Source organism: Anabrus simplex, chromosome 3, assembly GCF_040414725.1.
Source record: "Anabrus simplex isolate iqAnaSimp1 chromosome 3, ASM4041472v1, whole genome shotgun sequence".
In the NCBI taxonomy this organism is placed as follows: Eukaryota; Metazoa; Arthropoda; class Insecta; order Orthoptera; family Tettigoniidae; genus Anabrus; species Anabrus simplex.
This window is the reverse complement of record NC_090267.1, coordinates 380852924-380869679: the sequence shown is the minus strand read 5'-3', so window position 1 is coordinate 380869679 and position 16756 is coordinate 380852924. Positions and strand designations below refer to the sequence as shown.

The window sequence follows — 16756 nt, the reverse complement described above, 5'->3', positions numbered from 1 at the left end:
AGATTGTATATGAGCACATTGTAGCACAAAAATATTTTCTGACTTAAAACATTTTAATACCACACATCTTTATAATAAGGGACCTATGATTTACAGCATATATAATTTTTGTGCTATCAGGGAGTAGGAAGATTAACTTTCTAGTATTACTGGTAAATTTGAAATTATAAATTAGAAAATCCTAATTTTCCTTGTGATTTAATTGAAATTGCCTCCTTCCCCTGAATGACTTTCAATCAATCAATCAATCAATCAATCAATCAATCAATCAATCAATCTATCTATCTATCTATCTATCTATCTATCTATCTATCTATCTATCTATCTATCTATCTATCTCTGCATTTAGGACAGTCGCCCAGGTGGCAGATTCCCTATCTGTTGTTTTCCTAGCCTTTTCTTAAATGATTACTTATACCCTTACATTTTTCACTAAAATTTGTATGACTGCCAATTATGCTTGCCATCACGTTATCCTTTTTTTTTTTTTTTTGCTAGGGGCTTTACGTCGCACCGACACAGATAGGTCTTATGGCGACGATGGGATAGGAAAGGCCTAGGAGTTGGAAGGAAGCGGCCGTGGTCTTAATTAAGGTACAGCCCCAGCATTTGCCTGGTGTGAAAATGGGAAACCACGGAAAACCATTTTCAGGGCTGCCGATAGTGGGATTCGAACCTACTATCTCCCGGATGCAAGCTCACAGCCGCGCGCCTCTACATGCACGGCCAACTCGCCCGGTACGTTATCCTTAGCTGACTTCTTTGTTAGATTCAGTTTTCTAGTAAGTTCCTTCAATTTCTCCTTACTTCCACAGCCATTTCTAAGTCTATTTCTTTCCAATCTGCACCTCCTTCTTAGTCTCCTTATTTCTTTATTATAATAAGTTGGGTCTTTATCATTCCTTACCACCTTTAAAGGTACAAACCTGTTTTAGGCTGGATGGCATTCTCTCAGTACACAGAAACATGGTGAATTTTTAGAGGTGAGAGGTACGAATCAAATGAGTAGAGGGGGGTTTGATTCTCACCTCAGCCATCCTTGAAGTGGTTTTCCGTAGTTTCCCAGTACTCCTCCAGGCAAATTCAAGGATGGTACCTACAGTAACTTAAAGCCACAGCTGCTTTCCTTCCCTCTTCCTTATCTATCCCTTCCGATCTCTCTACCCACCACAAGGCCCATTTTTCAGCATGGCAGGTGGGGTCACCTGGGCAAGGTACTGGTAGTTCTCCCCAGTGGTATTCCCCGACCCAAAGTCTCACACCCCAGGACACTGCCCTTGAGGTGGTAGAGGTGGGATCCCTCGCTGAGTCTACGGGGAAAAACAATCTTGAAGGGTAAATGGATTAAGAAAGAAAGAAAGAAAGAAAGAAAGAAAGAAAGAAAGAAAGAAAGAAAGAAAAGAGAGGTGAGGAAAGAAACAACAATAAATATCATTATAAGTAAAAAGAAATGTTTTTCTTTAATTATTGCCTTCTATTTACATTTTTCTTTATGTAAGACCACAATATGCCTTGACGGCTAAATGTATGCTAGGATGGTGAAAACATGCCCCAGTGAAAATGAAGTATATAAATAGTCCAGTTTATTATTTACCACAGCCTTAGGTTAAGTTAGAAACTGGTGAAGGGTCAGCAAACTGTGTCATAATTAGCTTCACTCTCTGTCAAAGACACCACAGTTCTTGAGTAGTTTATATCACTGTCTAACTGCACATAGTAACAATCTTCCTTTGATTTTTTAAAGAAATAGTCTAGTTTCTTAGATTTTACTTGTAAATTTCTAGGTTCATATTCACAGATTTCTGCATAAACGTTTTCTTCTTCTTCATGTTTCGAATGTCCACCAACAATAGCGTCAGCTACCCGTGAGTATGGTAAATCATCAGGAACTGGCATGATAATCGATGGTAACTCGCGGTTCTGAATGTTACCTGATAAATTTGGCTTTCTTACACAATTACGATTTCTACTAGATTCAGGAGTGCCTTGAAATTGAGCCATGGAGTAGTTCCTAGTGTAACGAGCAATGGCTGGATTTGGAGCTTCATTCTGCAGTCTATCAGCACTCTCAGTTTTTGTTAGGAATAAGTGAGGCTTGGTCCTTGCTTGTATTAGCACATTGTTTTGAGCTTCATACACTTCTTGCTGAGGAACCTGGATCACCAGCTGCTGTTCCGTCATCTCGTTGGCCGAGGTGTACGTGAAGGACGAGGATTTCTTCGTCGGTAAACGTAGTTTAGCCAAAGATTTGCTCAGTTTCTCTTTATTTACTTGTGGTAGTGGTGGCTGGATTATGGGAGCTTCAACAGTGGGGCAGATGTGATGAGTGACCTTGAACTGGCGCCGCCATACTTCTCCCTTGTCTCGGCAGTAGCTAAGGTGGCTTTGAAGAAGAGGGCTCTTGAAGAGCCTAGCTTCATACTCTGGATGAAGTATGGGCCTGGAGAGCAGGAACTGGGAGTCAGCATCAATCTCTAAGAACTTGGGTTGAACTTGTGAAGAGAAGGCACTCATAGTTAGTCCATCCTGAATATCAAAATCTTGTGGTAGAGTGCAAGCTAATATCACATCTTCCTGTTCAAAACCTTCCAGCAACAGATTCCCTGTAATGACAAGGAAGAAAACAAAATTTAATATTTGATCAATTGATACTCTTGCACCAAGGTCTTGTATAAACATAAGATATTATGACACCCTTAAAACATTAAAAACTGATTGACTTAAAGGTAGAAAAATCCATACTTCTAGCCCTTCAGGCAAACTACTCAATTTTGAAAACATCCTAGGGATATAAAATATGAATTTTAGGTAAATAAAATATAATAAATTATGAGATATATTATTTATTCCTAAAAAATTACAATACTTTTCTTAATCATCATTATCCAGTTGATTAGATTAGCAGTCACTGAAGCCCTTATAACTACATTCAGTGTGAACCATTTTTCAAAAAATAAAAAACTGGGTGAGTTGATCATCGGTTAGGGCCGTGTAGCTCTGAGCTTGCATCCGGGAGATAGTGGGTTCAAACCCAACTGACGGCAGCCCTGAAGATTTAATGTTTCAATGCTGAAAACATTTCTTAGCAGAGAAAGTAGGGATCCCCATATTACAAAAAAATGTAAAAACAATTTCCTGTATTGTGCCATAAGTTGAAGGGCTAAAGGGCCTGGAAAGATTTAAATTGCGAGTCTTAGATAGCTGTATCAAACTGTATCATCGCCACAAGCCTATCTGTGTCGGCGCGACGTAAAGCCAATTGAAAAAAAAAAAAATAGCCTGAGGGTACTGAACCAAGGAACACCTTACAGAAAGAATTATATAAATAAGTTAATTTGGCTAGGATTTGAATAAAACAAGAAAACAAGTAAAGAAACAAGCAATTTTGGGCTGCTTTTCCGGAACTGCATTTAGTTCGAAAGTGATTTTTCAAATTTTATTTTTAAAGTTTGATATGCAAGACAGCTTATAAATCTCATATTTTGTCCTGTGTTGGCTCAACACAACTAAGGTTAAGTTATAAGGAGATTCCCACCTTCGAATACTTGTCAATTTCTATATAATGGTTTTATTAATTACATGATATAATCCATCTTAATTTTTAGAACATGTTTCATTCCGATTATGGAACATCTTCAGCTAAAAGATTTGTCAAAATGGCAAGACAATTAAAATACATGTGATGGTTATGATGATAAAATCAGCTAAAAGTTTTGACAAAATGGCAAGACAATTAAAACACACGTGATCGTTATGATGATAAGATAAAATGTTCATTCATGCTGGGTTAAAATTTCCAACAAGTCAGTGTCCAAGTGATGAAGCAAAATCGGCGTAAGGGTTCTTCTTTATGTTGGAGACGTGTATGCTTGTTAATCTTGAAGATAAAATTGAAGATATAAAAGGTTTTCTTAAAGTATAGTTATTGGGGGAACTCTTGAAAAATAACTGTTGTTGAAGTTGAGTTGCAGTTAGACTTTTAAAATAAGTCTGAAACAAGAAGAAAATAAGTAAAGAAGAAGGATATTTTAAAGGAGAAAACTTTGTAAGAATGTATGTACATGAGGATAAAAGGATAATGGAGTTGTTTACCTTGTAGTCAATCGTGTCGTATTTGACGTCCTCCCTTATGCCGTGCCGTTAACTTCTTGTTTCAGAGTTATTTTGAAAGTCTAACTGCAACTCAACTTCAACAACAGTTATTTTTCAAGAGTTCCCCCGATAACTATACTTTAAGAAAACCTTTTATATCTTCAATTTTATCTTTAAGATTAACAAGCATACACGTCTCCAACATAAAGAAGAACCCTTACGCCGATTTCGCTTCGTCACTTGGACACTGACTTGTTGGAAATTTTAACCCAACATGAATGAACATTTTATCTTATCATCATAACCATCACATGTGTTTTAATTGTCTTGCCATTTTGTCAAATCTTTTAGCTGAAGATGTTCCATAATCGGAACGAAACATGTTCTTGAGATTAAGCTGGATTATATCATGTAATTAATAAAACCATTATACAGAAATTGACAAGTATTGGAAGGTGGGAATCTCCTTATAACTTAACCTTAGCTATCCAAGACTCGCAATTTAAATCTTTCTAGGCCCTTTAGGCCTTCAACTTTTGGCACAATTGCTTTATTTTACATTTTTTGTAATATGGGAACCCCTACTTTCCCTGCTACGAAATGTTTTCAACAGTTAATCATCACACATGTAACCAAACAGACCAGAACACAGTGGCTATAAAAGGAAATGTTGTCAGTTTGTATTTATCTTGGTCTTTTATTGAAGACAGTAGAGAAGGAACACACCAACAGACTATTCGAATAATAGCAATGGGTTTGCAGTACTTTTGGTGTAGGTTTCCCATATGTAGGTTTCCTACAGTACCGGTCAAATGTTTAGGACCACATAAAAAAATCACGAAATGTCATCTAGAACCTAAAATTGTGCCACTAGACCTCTGTAATTTTCTTTCTGATATCTCACATCTAATACGATATATGTCGCCTGATTTCATTTAGTTAGTTTATGTACTGTAGAAGTTATAAATTTTTAACTCTTGGAAGGTCACAACAAAAAAAATCAAAAATTTTGGTAATATAATGTACTGTACACTCTAATTGGTTACAAGTATCACCAACAAGATTTTTCTGTAGACTTAGGAATAGGTGGGGGCCATTTTAGTATAAATATAAAAATTCCAATAAAATGTGGCACTGGTTTTTTTCGTGTTTTATTTTTTTGAACCAGGACCAAAATTGTTGATTTTCTTTGCCTTTTTCATGTATGGCCCCAGGTCTCAGTGTGAGCTATCGGCGTCAAACTTATCTGCCCTGATAGTTTCATTTGCACTCTGTGGATGGCATCCAAGAATACGTTTCTGATGTCGATAGTTCACACTGAGACCTATGACAAGAACAAGGAAAAATTGACTATTTTAGCACTGGTTTGAAAAAAAAGTAAACCCACAAAAATGGGTGCCGCATTTTTTCTAAATTTTCATATTTATACTAAAATGACCCCTAACTATTGCTAAGTCTCTACAAGAATCTTGGTGGTGATACTTGAAACCAATTAGAGGATACGGTTCATAATATTTCAAAAAATGTTGACTTTCTGATGTGACCTTATAACATTTAAAATTGTATAACTTATACAATACTTGGCGTAAATCACTGAAATCAGGCGATGTATATCATATTAGATGCAAGAGCTCGGGAAAAAAGATACAGAGGTCTAGTAGCAAAATTGTAGGTTCTAGATGGAACTCCATGATTTTTCAATGTGGTCTTAAACTTTTGACCGGTTCTGTATATACAGCACATGCCAGTGAAAGAAACTTAGAGAACTTAATGTTAACTTTCATTTTAATTATATTCAGTTACAAGATATCCTAAATACACCAAAATCACATTTTTCCAGTACCTACAATTATGTGCAAGTCCAAAAACAATTAGTCTTAATTGTTCCCAGATATGTTCAATATGGTTTATGTCTGAAGAACAACTCTAGTTGGGTAATATTAGCACTACACGGGGTCTGCTCAAAGCTTTATGTCTCCACCCGACGGACAAATTACCATCAACAGCATTATGTGCACTCGCTCCATATGAACACTGCAGAGAGGGTTAGAATTGAATCCAGGCTTTTCACACGGAATCTAGTGATAAGAAATTGTATACCACCATCTCTCCTACCTTGCTTGCTAACTTTCTGATGGGGAAATGTTTTCGACCAACGGGACTCGAACTCTACAGGAGTAGACTACATGCCGACATCAGGTTTCACCCTCTCTCTACCTCAATACCATCATCATACCACATCCAGACAAGCAGGTCGCCTAAGGGTGTCAAATAGAAAGACCTGCACCAGGCAAGCCGAGCATGTCCTCGGACACTCTCGGCACTAAAGGCCATGTGGTAAATAAAAAAAACAATGCAAGGAAAAGCCATGAAAGTGCCTACATGATGGACATATGAGCTGTCGTCCACAAAGATGAATTCTTAACCATTTTATTTGTGTTACGTCCCACTAAGTTTTAATGATTTTTGGAGATGCTGAAGTGCCGCAGTTTTGTTGGTTCTTTTACGTGCCAGTAAACCTACTGACCTGAGGCTGACGTGTATTTGAGCACCTTCAAATACCACTGGACTGAGTCAGGATTGAACCTGTGAAGTTGGGCTCAGAAGGCCAGCGCTCAACCGTCCAAGCTATTCAGTCCGGCAAGATGAATTCTTCTCTGAAATGCGCATGATATGGTACTGCAATGGTTTGGAGGATGTGTCCATGTAGATAAAGGCCTTGAAATTGCCTGAATGACCAGGAGAGGCAAACGGTGAAATACCACCCTAACACATCACTGAGTCTCATTCCTGCTGTGATCGCAGTATGCTGTGTTTAGTGTGATGGTCAGCATTTGCAGATTCTTTCCAGACATGCTGGCAACAACTGTCAGAATAAGATACAATGCAGCATTCAATATTAAACATTCAACCTGAAGATTTGTTGGGTTCTCAACAGATTTATCATCAGCTGCCATAGATAGCACACGTATCAGTGAGAAGGTGCACTAGTGAAGTTTTACAGTGAATGGTATGTTCAGATTACAATCTAAAATCCAACTTTCGAGGCTTCTTAGAAAATAGATTCAAGAAATCTTGTTTGTTTTACAATTAGGTCACTGTGAATGTTCAAAAGAGCCAACACATTGAGTCGACTTTTACTTGTTTATTCTCAGTTACCGTTAATTTTCTTTTATAAAAATTCGATGGGATGGGGGGTCCAACCCCACAGTAATCCCCCACTGGCTATGCCTCTGAGTCACGACAAACTACTGATGGGGATGCATGGCCACTGATGTGCCTCAGAATCTGGGGCCAATATTATTTTGCTATTTGCTTTACGTTGCACCAACACAGGTAGGTTTTATGGTGACGATGGGATGGGAAAGGCCTAGGAATGGGAAGGAAGCAGCCGTGGCCGTAATTAAGGTACAGCCCTAGCATTTGCCAGGTATGAAAATGGGAAACCACAGAAAACCATCTTCAGTGGGCTTGAACCCACTATCTCCCAGATGCGAGCTCACAGCTGCGCGCCCCTAACAGCACGGCCAATTCGCCCAGTGGGAACAATATTAGACAATATTAGAGGGTTGACAAAAATATAACCATGCATATATTGAGTAATTGTCTTGTGAACAATGGGTACTACAGCTAGTAATAGGATAAAGACAGCCTGGCTCCTTGGCTGAACAGACAATCTTGAAGCTTCATTCAGAGGGTATCAGGTTTGATTTCCACCCAGGTTGAAGATTTTAATTGTGTCACGTTAATTTCTCTGACTTGGGGACTGGGTGTTTGTGTTTCTCCTAACACACTCCTTTCCATGCACATACAACACATCACACTACACACCACCATAGAAATGCAGAATACTGAATACATCCCTCCACATAGGATTGACATAAAAGGGCATCCGGTTGTAAAACATATCCAAATACACATGTGTAACAGAGACTGCATAGATTGGCCAGGCTGTGGGAAAAGCAGCAGAAGAGTAGGATAAAGACAATGAGCGTCGATGCTTGCAGTAGTGGCAATTGGGAATTAGAAGTTGGTGGGGGGGGCACAAAAATGTATAGACAACAAGAAGTAGCCGGCTTTGAGGGATATAGCAGTTGGGGAGGAGGTGGGAGTTATATAACAATTGAATGGATGCATGCAAAAACGAGCTAACCATAATTTTTCTAAATTGGAGGAAGTTCCTCACTGTTGGAAAAAATAACTTTTTGGAGGATAAAATTAATGTATTTTTGTTAGGCAATGTTAAAATAAAGCTTCTTCCTTCAGATAAATAATAATTTCATGTGGCTATTTCTAGCCGGGTGCAGCCCTTGTAAGGCAGACCCTCCAGTGAGGGTGGGCGGCATCTGCCATGTGTAGGTAACTGCGTGTTATTGTAGTGGAGGATAGTGTTATGTGTGGTGTGTGAGTTGCAGGAATGTTGGGGACAGCACAAACAACCAGCCCCCGAGCCATTGGAATTAACCAATGAAGGTTAAGATCCCTGACCTGGCCGGGAATCAAACCTGGGACCCCCTGAACCGAAGGCCAGTATGCTGATCATTCAGCCAACGAGTCGGACTTCCTTCAGATGAAAACTAAAAATATGTTAATTTTATTCTCCAAACATTTATTTTTTCCACCAGTGAGGAACTTCCTCCAATTTAAGAAAATGATGGTTAACCCATTTTTGCATGCATCCATTCAATTGAAAAAAATAGCTACAAAATGGTAAGATTTTTTAATGCTCTCTCAGTGAATTTCGACAGAGAGGTAAAGGTTCACACTCTACCAACTTAAGTGTGATAATAATTAGTTTTTAAGATTTTGATTCAATACTATACAATAAAACTTTCACCTAAGGAACAATAATAATTACACATTTATTACAATTAAATAGAACTACGGCGTGATTATATAATTAAAAATAATTTAGTACTTTTTTTGCAAGTTGCTTTACATCGCACCAACACAGATAGGTCTTATGACGATAATGGGACAGGAAAGGGTTAGGACTGGTTAGGATGCGGCCATGGCCTTAATTTAGGTATAGCCCCAGCATTTGCCTGGTGTGAAAATAGGAAACCATGGAAAACCATCTTCAGGACTGCCGACAGTGGGGTTCGAACGCACTATCTCCCGAATACTGGATACTGGCCGTGCTTAAGCAACTGCAGCTGTAATTTAGTATTTGACTGCACATTAACAAAGTAACAGACACTAGACAGAACTACACCGACACACTGAATGAGTGAGGCTACCAGAGTGATGAACGCATGCGGCAAGCAGGTGAATAATACCTCAGTGTCCTAGACGTTGGCAAAATTATTCCCCTGCTACCCTTCCTTACAGTGCATGCTACATATTGCTGCATGAGTCTCCACTACTTGATGTAGTGCTGTACGAATCAGTTAGTCACGACAAATGATATTTTGAGCATATTTCTGCTAAGTCTTCTGCTTCTTCTACTTTATCCATTCCCTTTTCCAGATTCTCTCTGGGTAAGATAGTGTACCAAAGCCCTCCACCTTACTTGATCTTTCCACCACTCCTCTTCTAGTACTTTATTGCTATCGACTCCTCTATTTGCAATACAGTCCACAACAGAGCTCCTCCATCTCATCCTAGGCCGTCCCCTAGGCCTCTTTGCAGTCTCTGTATCCATGAATGTTCACTTTGATTTTCTATCTCCTGGCATTGTCATCAAGTTTCCAAATCATTTCAGCTTTGCTATAACAATCTCTTCTTGAAGTTTACACACTCCCATGCTTCTCCTTATTTCCTCATTTCACATTGTATCTCGTGTTGTCTTTTCCTGAATGCTTCTCAAAAACCTCATTTCAGCTGCTTGTATGTTACTTTGGTTCCGCTTAGTCAATGTCCAGGCCGCTGAAGCATAGGTCAGTGTAGGTTTAAAATAGGACCAAGTATAAAACTTCCTTGCACTTCATTGGCACCTCTTTGTGTTCCGTACAATGTCTCTCACACACTGGTAGAAACTTGCAGGCTGCTGTATTCTTAAATCAATTTCACCATCCGAATTTCCATCTTGTGACATCATGCTGCCCAAATATTTAAAAATTTTCACTACTTCAAGACGTTTATTTCCTATTTTTATCACTCCCCTGGATTTTCTGTTACCTCTCATCATGATCAAAGTCTTGCTTAAGTATTTTTCTTAATAAGTAAATCAATTATGTATGTTGGGTATTCAACCCAAAGGCTCTGGTTTGATCCTCCATAGCTCCGCTAACAGCTGTCATAAATAGCCTAGGCGTCACTGAAGAGGCATACTAGGGAAATGAGGAGTGAGGTAGTTTCCTGTTGCTTTCCTCACCTAAATTAATTAAAGGAAAGAATTAGGTGATAAGCCAACAGGGTTTGTAAAAATTGCTTTTTTCAAATAATTCCTAATTTCATGCAGCTAAAATGGAATAAAAATGTCATATTTTCTTCAAAAAGTGTGGTGGGGAGTGGGGGGGGGGGCGCCACCACTGGATGCCTGCACCCCTGATGAAGCCGGGAAGCAAAATTGAGCTTGTTGAGCTTGGCTGAGAAGTATGGATATAGTTAGAAGAACTAGGAGTAATGAGAAGAGAGAATTTCTACTTGAAGAGAAGATGTGGAGATTGTTCCTGTCCTTTTGAGTTTTCATGTTTGTCCTCGTCTCTTTTTATATTGCTCCCTCTTCTGATGCCGACCTGTCATTGTGTTGGTCATCGGCTTAGATGGGCAGGCCATATCCATCGTATGAGTGACAGCAGACTCCCTCGGAAAATCCTGTATGGTGAACTCAGCACTGGCAAGAGGACTCATGGTGCTACTCTGAAGCGATATAAAGACCAAGTTAAGTAGACCATGAGAAGAATCAGGGTACGAAATCTGAAAGAAATGGTGAGGGGGAGGAGGAACATAGGGATTAACTACTAGTGTTTATTTCAGGCAGTATTTTGCAGGTGTGTGTGTGTGTGTGTATATATATATTTTTTTTGCTAGTTGTTTTACGTCGCACCGACACAGATAGGTCTTATGGCGACGATGGGACAGGGAAGGGCTAGGAGTGGGAAGGAAGCGGCCGTGGCCTTAATTAAGGTACAGCCCCAGCATTTGCCTGGTGTGAAAATGGGAAACCACGGAAAACCATTTTCAGGGCTGCCGACAGTGGAGTTCGAACCTACTATCTCCCGAATACTGGACACTGGCCGCAATAAAGCGACTGCAGCTATCGAGCTCGGTGTGTATACATTTCCCCTGTAATTTAATTACTCCCTCCCCCAGAAAATGTAAATTTAAGATCTTTTTGTTTGAATTTTGTTGTTATAATGAGAATGATTAGCATTAGAACGTTATTCCAATCAACTGAGAAGTTTATGAGAGACTGTCGTTTTCTTTAAGAAAAGCCAGACGAGGCGCGATTTGTCCTGATTTATTCCTTTATTAGTGGAACCTTCCTCTACCAGTGCTAAGTTTTGACTGAACAAATTTGTCGGTTTGTACACTGTCCTATTATCTATCTATCTATTGGAAACACACCCTCTCCAAGAAGTACAGGAGAGGTGTAAGCTCAAGCTACTTAGAGCAATGACAAAGGAGGGGCTTCAAGTAATTTATATTTTTTCCTGGGTTTCACATGGATTTGTCAGAGTGAAACATGAATAATAGGCTACAGGTCTGGATTGCTACTGCTGCGTTGTTTTATTGCTCAAGGTCTGGCAGCCATTTGAATTATTCCTGATGTTTTTATGAAAATATGTACAATAAAAATCATGAATTTCAGTAATAAATTGTATGTGTTCTACTTTTCCTCATTATTTTATAATGAAAGAATCCCCCCTGGGCAATTTTAGTTGCGGGGAACCTTTGAGATAAAATCGTCGGTGGGGGGCAAAATCCCTCCCTTCCCCCCCCGCGATTTCGATTCCTGAGAAGAATAGATATAAACCCAAATACTTGGAATACTCTCGCACTGGATCACCCTCGCTGGTGTGCTGCCATGTCAGCTGCAGTTGCACAGTTTGAGCAGGAATGTCGAAGACAGGAAGGGGAAACTTGCCAGAGAAAGAAGCTATACGTCAAACATTACCACGTCGCCCTCCTTCCATCGGATGCATTATGTGTGGCCAGCAAGAATTCATCTGATAAGCCATCAGCACCACTTTTATCGTGTGGCCTAAGGATTTAAATCTAAGAATTTCATTTTTTGTCCGTACTGAACTGAGAACGTAAGATAGGTAACTTAAAGGGTCCACCTTTTCAATACAAATAAATGTTATAATGTTTATTTACATCATATTTTTATTTGGAACTAGTTTCAACGCTATTTAGCGTCATCCTTAGCCAAAATGTGAGAAATAGGCATAGGGCATACATGCAGACATGTACATTACACAAAATGTTACATCATTATGATTAAATAAGAGTAAAAGAGACATAAAATAGTGAATTACAAGGTCAGAAATTGTCGTCATCAAAATGGTCCATGAAGGGTGAATCAAAACTGTACAAACATGAGTTAGGACTCAAAAACACAATCCCCCAAAAAACATATAACACAACAAAACCACGCTGAAGTTCGAGACGAACTTGGCATTGAAGATTCTAATTTTCCAGACACTCTTCCACTGAATGTCACCTGCCACAAGTGTAGTATAAAACATAAGTTAGGATTCAATAAACACAATCGTCTCAAAAATGCACATAAAATTTAGGATTGAGATGAACTTGGCAGTTAAGGATTCAAATTTGTAGTCACTTTTTTCACTAAGCATCAATTCAAAACCAGCTGTGATGGATGAAATAAAATTGTACAAGCACGAGTTTGGACTCGATAAACGCAATCTTTTGAAATACATGTAACACATTTGAACTTTGTGTAAGCTCGAGATGAACTTGGCACTTAAAGATTTGTGTTCACTTATTCATTGAATGTCACTGGTGCGAGTGTAGTTCAAATACGAGTTAGGACTTAACAGAATCAATCTTCTCAAAATTGCACGACATTTGAACCTTTGGTTTGAGATGAACTTGGCAGTTAAAGATTCAAGTTTGTAGATACTGTTCATTAAATGTCACTTCAAAACAGTCCATGAAAGATGAAATAAAATATAACAAACACAAGTTAGGACTCAATAAACACTAACTTCTAAATACATATAACACATTCAAATTTTTCGTAAGTTCGAGATGAACTTGGCAGTTAAAGATTCAAAATTTGTAGGCACTTTTTCATTAAATGTCACATAGGCTGAGCGTAGTATAAACATGAGTTAGGGTTCAACATACACAAACTTTTACAAATGCATATAACATTTCAAAACCCAAGTACAAAATGAACTTGGCAGTTAAAGATTCACATTTGTAGTGATTTTTCATTAAATGTCACTTGTTGAGGGTGTAGTAAACATTTTCATTTGACAAGAATACAAACTTCAAGTTATGTAAAACGTTCTGCTGAGAGCGCTTAGAAGTTAACTGTGCTATTATCTGTGGTCTATTGTTGCAACGTAATGTGTAAGGTGGAGACAGTTTCTATGATGTTCGCAGTTCAATGCGAGACCTGAGGTGGTAAAGCTATGGTGTGAGATGAAGAGGAACTGAGCACGGTGGACAGCTTAGGTCAGGGGAAAAGCTATTGTTAGGGTAGGAGGGGAGAGGGAAGGAGGAGGAGCGGTAGGGGAGGTGTGAGAAGTGGAAGGAGGGGGAATTAGGGAGGGTGATGCGGTGAAAGTGCGTGGCATGAGAAAGTATTATGCATAATGTGAAAGACAGATCTGTTATTCGGAATATTAATATTTTTGAAAAATGCAATGATAAAGTCGAACAGAATCTTTGGTTTCTCGGAGATATCATAAAGTTTAGGTTTGGATTGAAATATTGATCTAAATGAATATAGCAGTTTTCAGTGATGTCTAGTAAAGAACCTTTGTTTAGAATTTCTAATACCTCAAGATCTTGATCTATTTCAGTAAAGTTGTGCTTAAATTCTTTCATATGTAGGCTGACCGTGGAAAAGCAGTTGTGCTTTATAGCACTGACATGTTCTCTGCATATCTGATTTTAAAATTGCGTCCTGTTTGACCTAGGTAAGAGCTATTGCAGTCTTGGCAAGAAAACCTATTTACACCTGATTTTGAAAAAGGACTACTTTTATTTATTGATGTAGAGTTATGCAGGATCTTTGTGCTTCTATTGTTAGTACAAAAGGCTATTTTAACGTTGCGTTTTTTAAAAACGTTAGTGACGTAAATTTCTTTATTAAAGATAAATGTTGAAAACGTGGCAGTTCTAGTAGTGTCTTTTATGAAGGTGGTTTTTGGGGGGTATTTGAATTTATTGATTATTCTTTCAATAAAGGCTTCATTACATGCATTAAATTTTGCTATAGAACGAATGGTGTTCAGTTCTTTATTTAAGTTTTTTCTGGGTTAAGGATTACGGAACTGCAGACGAGAAATGAAAACTCGGATACGAGCTGGCCGCCGCCGATTATATGTTCCTTGTCATATGCCTGTATTGCTATCTATGACTTGACAACCACAGGTAAGTGTGGGAAGAAGGCTCAATAGAGAGAGAAGACAAGGACAAACATGAAAACACGAGGGATGGATATAGAATAACCAAGACTGATGAGAAGAGAGAGCATTCGTTTCGAAAGTGGAGGCTGTTCTTGTGCCTGTCATAGTGTCTGTCAGGGGCATCTCGTCTTAAGGAACACATGAGTACATGAACACGCTGGTAATCCCAAAACTCTTGAAATTTACATTATATTGTATGATGAGAACAAGATTTATGTACACTGAGAATGTATATATGACAATGTAAGTGCCAATTTCCATTTGAAACACGCCAGCCATTCTCGACCCCATTTTGAACTAGAAAATTCAGGGTATTGCATAGCTAGAGCTTGAAGGGTCAATGCTGTGGGTACGGCGAATATGATCACAGTTTATTGTGTCATCACGGGACTGCTTGCTTAATATGAAGTAACCATCGGATGCATATCGAGCAGGCAGAGGATTATGGACTGCTGACCCGCTTCCAATGCCTTCTCTAAAAGTTAAAGTTCTTTGCAAATCCCAAAGATGGCAGCATGTATAGCATAGTCTGTGGCAGTGGTTAATGCACAGAGCTGTTAGCCCGGAGTGGTTAATTGACTAACCGCATGGTATTGTTGACAGTCGCATGTGTAATATAATATTGCTTAATGAACCAAAAAAAAGGTGACACAATATAGGCTAACTGAGCTCCTGTTAACATATCAACCGACTCAGGAGGTGAGGAGCAACTTAGACCTATACATCGGATTTTAAAAATCTACTGTCAGCTCTGTATCAACACCCAAGATTTTAAACATGGCAACATCACTGGTCAGTCAATCAATCAATCAATCAATACTGATCTGCGTTTAGGGCAGTCACCCAGGCGGCAGATTCCTTATCTGTTGTTTTCCTAGCCTTTTATTAAATGATTTCAAAGAAATTGGAAATTTATTGAACATCTCTCCTGGTAAGTTATTCCAATCCCTAAATCCCCTTCTTATAATTGAATATTTGTCCCAATTTGTCCTCTTGAATCTTCATATTGTGATCTTTCCTACTTTTAAAGACGCCACTCAAACTTATTTGTCTACTAATGTCATTCCATGCCATCTCTCCGCTGACAGCTCGGAACAGGCCACTTAGTCAAGCAGCTCGTCTCCTTTCTCCCAGTTCTTCCCAGCCCAAACTTTGCAACATTTTTATAATGCTACTCTTTTGACAGAAATTACCCGGAACAAATCAAGCTGCTTTTCTTTCCCTCGATTTTTTCCATTTCTTGAATCAAGTAATCCTGGGGAAGGTCCCATACACTGGAACCATACTCTAGTTGGGGTCTTACCAGAGACTTACATGCCCTCTCCTTTACATCCTTACTAAAACCTCTAAACACCCTCATAACCATGTGCAGAGATCTGTACCCTTTATTTACAATCCCATTTATGTGATTACCCCAATGAAGATCTTGCCTTATATTAACACCTAGGTACTTACAATGATCCCCATAAGGAATGTTCATCCCATCAACACAGTAATTAAAACTGAGATAACTTTTCCTATTTGTGAAACTCACAACCTGACTTTTAACCTCGTTTATCAACATATCACTGCCTGCTGTCCATCTCACAACATTATCGAGGTCACGTTGCAGTTGCTCACAATCTGGTATTTATACTATTGAGTGTTCTTATTCATGTTCCTATCTATCTGTGTATCTAAATAATCATGTGCATGTTATGTAACTGCCCCATCAATGACAGGTACTACATCTAGTAGTAGGGTAAAGATATTCTGTCTCCATGGCTGAGTAGGGAGCATTGAGGCCTTGGTTCAGAGGGTACCAGCTTTGTACACGTGTTTGTTCCTTTGCTCTGTTAACATATAATTTCAAATACCTAGACAGTCATTATTATTTTTATGTATTTATCCTTTGTACACAAGAGAAGTTACTACTATTTGCAAATGATATTGTGATCTGGGGAACGAACAACAAAGAAGTACAAGAACAACTTGATGCTCTGAATGAGAAAATTGAAAAATATGGTATGAAAATCTGGGCAGAGAAAAGCAAGACCATGAAGATATCAAGAGGAAAAAGACAAAGGAAAGGCATTGTGAAAATTGGTGGTCAAAGCCTTGAAATTGTGGAC

General features: G+C 38.7%; 1 protein-coding gene across 1 annotated transcript in view; it reads right to left on the bottom strand.

Annotated features, from left to right (window-relative positions):
• Positions 1-1434: 1434 nt before the first annotated feature.
• The window catches only part of B4, a 398035-nt gene continuing 382713 nt past the window's right edge, over positions 1435-16756 (bottom strand). Inside the window, exon 7 of the mRNA XM_067143320.2 lies at positions 1435-2603. Coding sequence (XP_066999421.2) covers positions 1630-2603 — 974 coding nt within the window. The 3' untranslated portion in view covers positions 1435-1629. The remainder of the gene's footprint in view (positions 2604-16756) is intronic.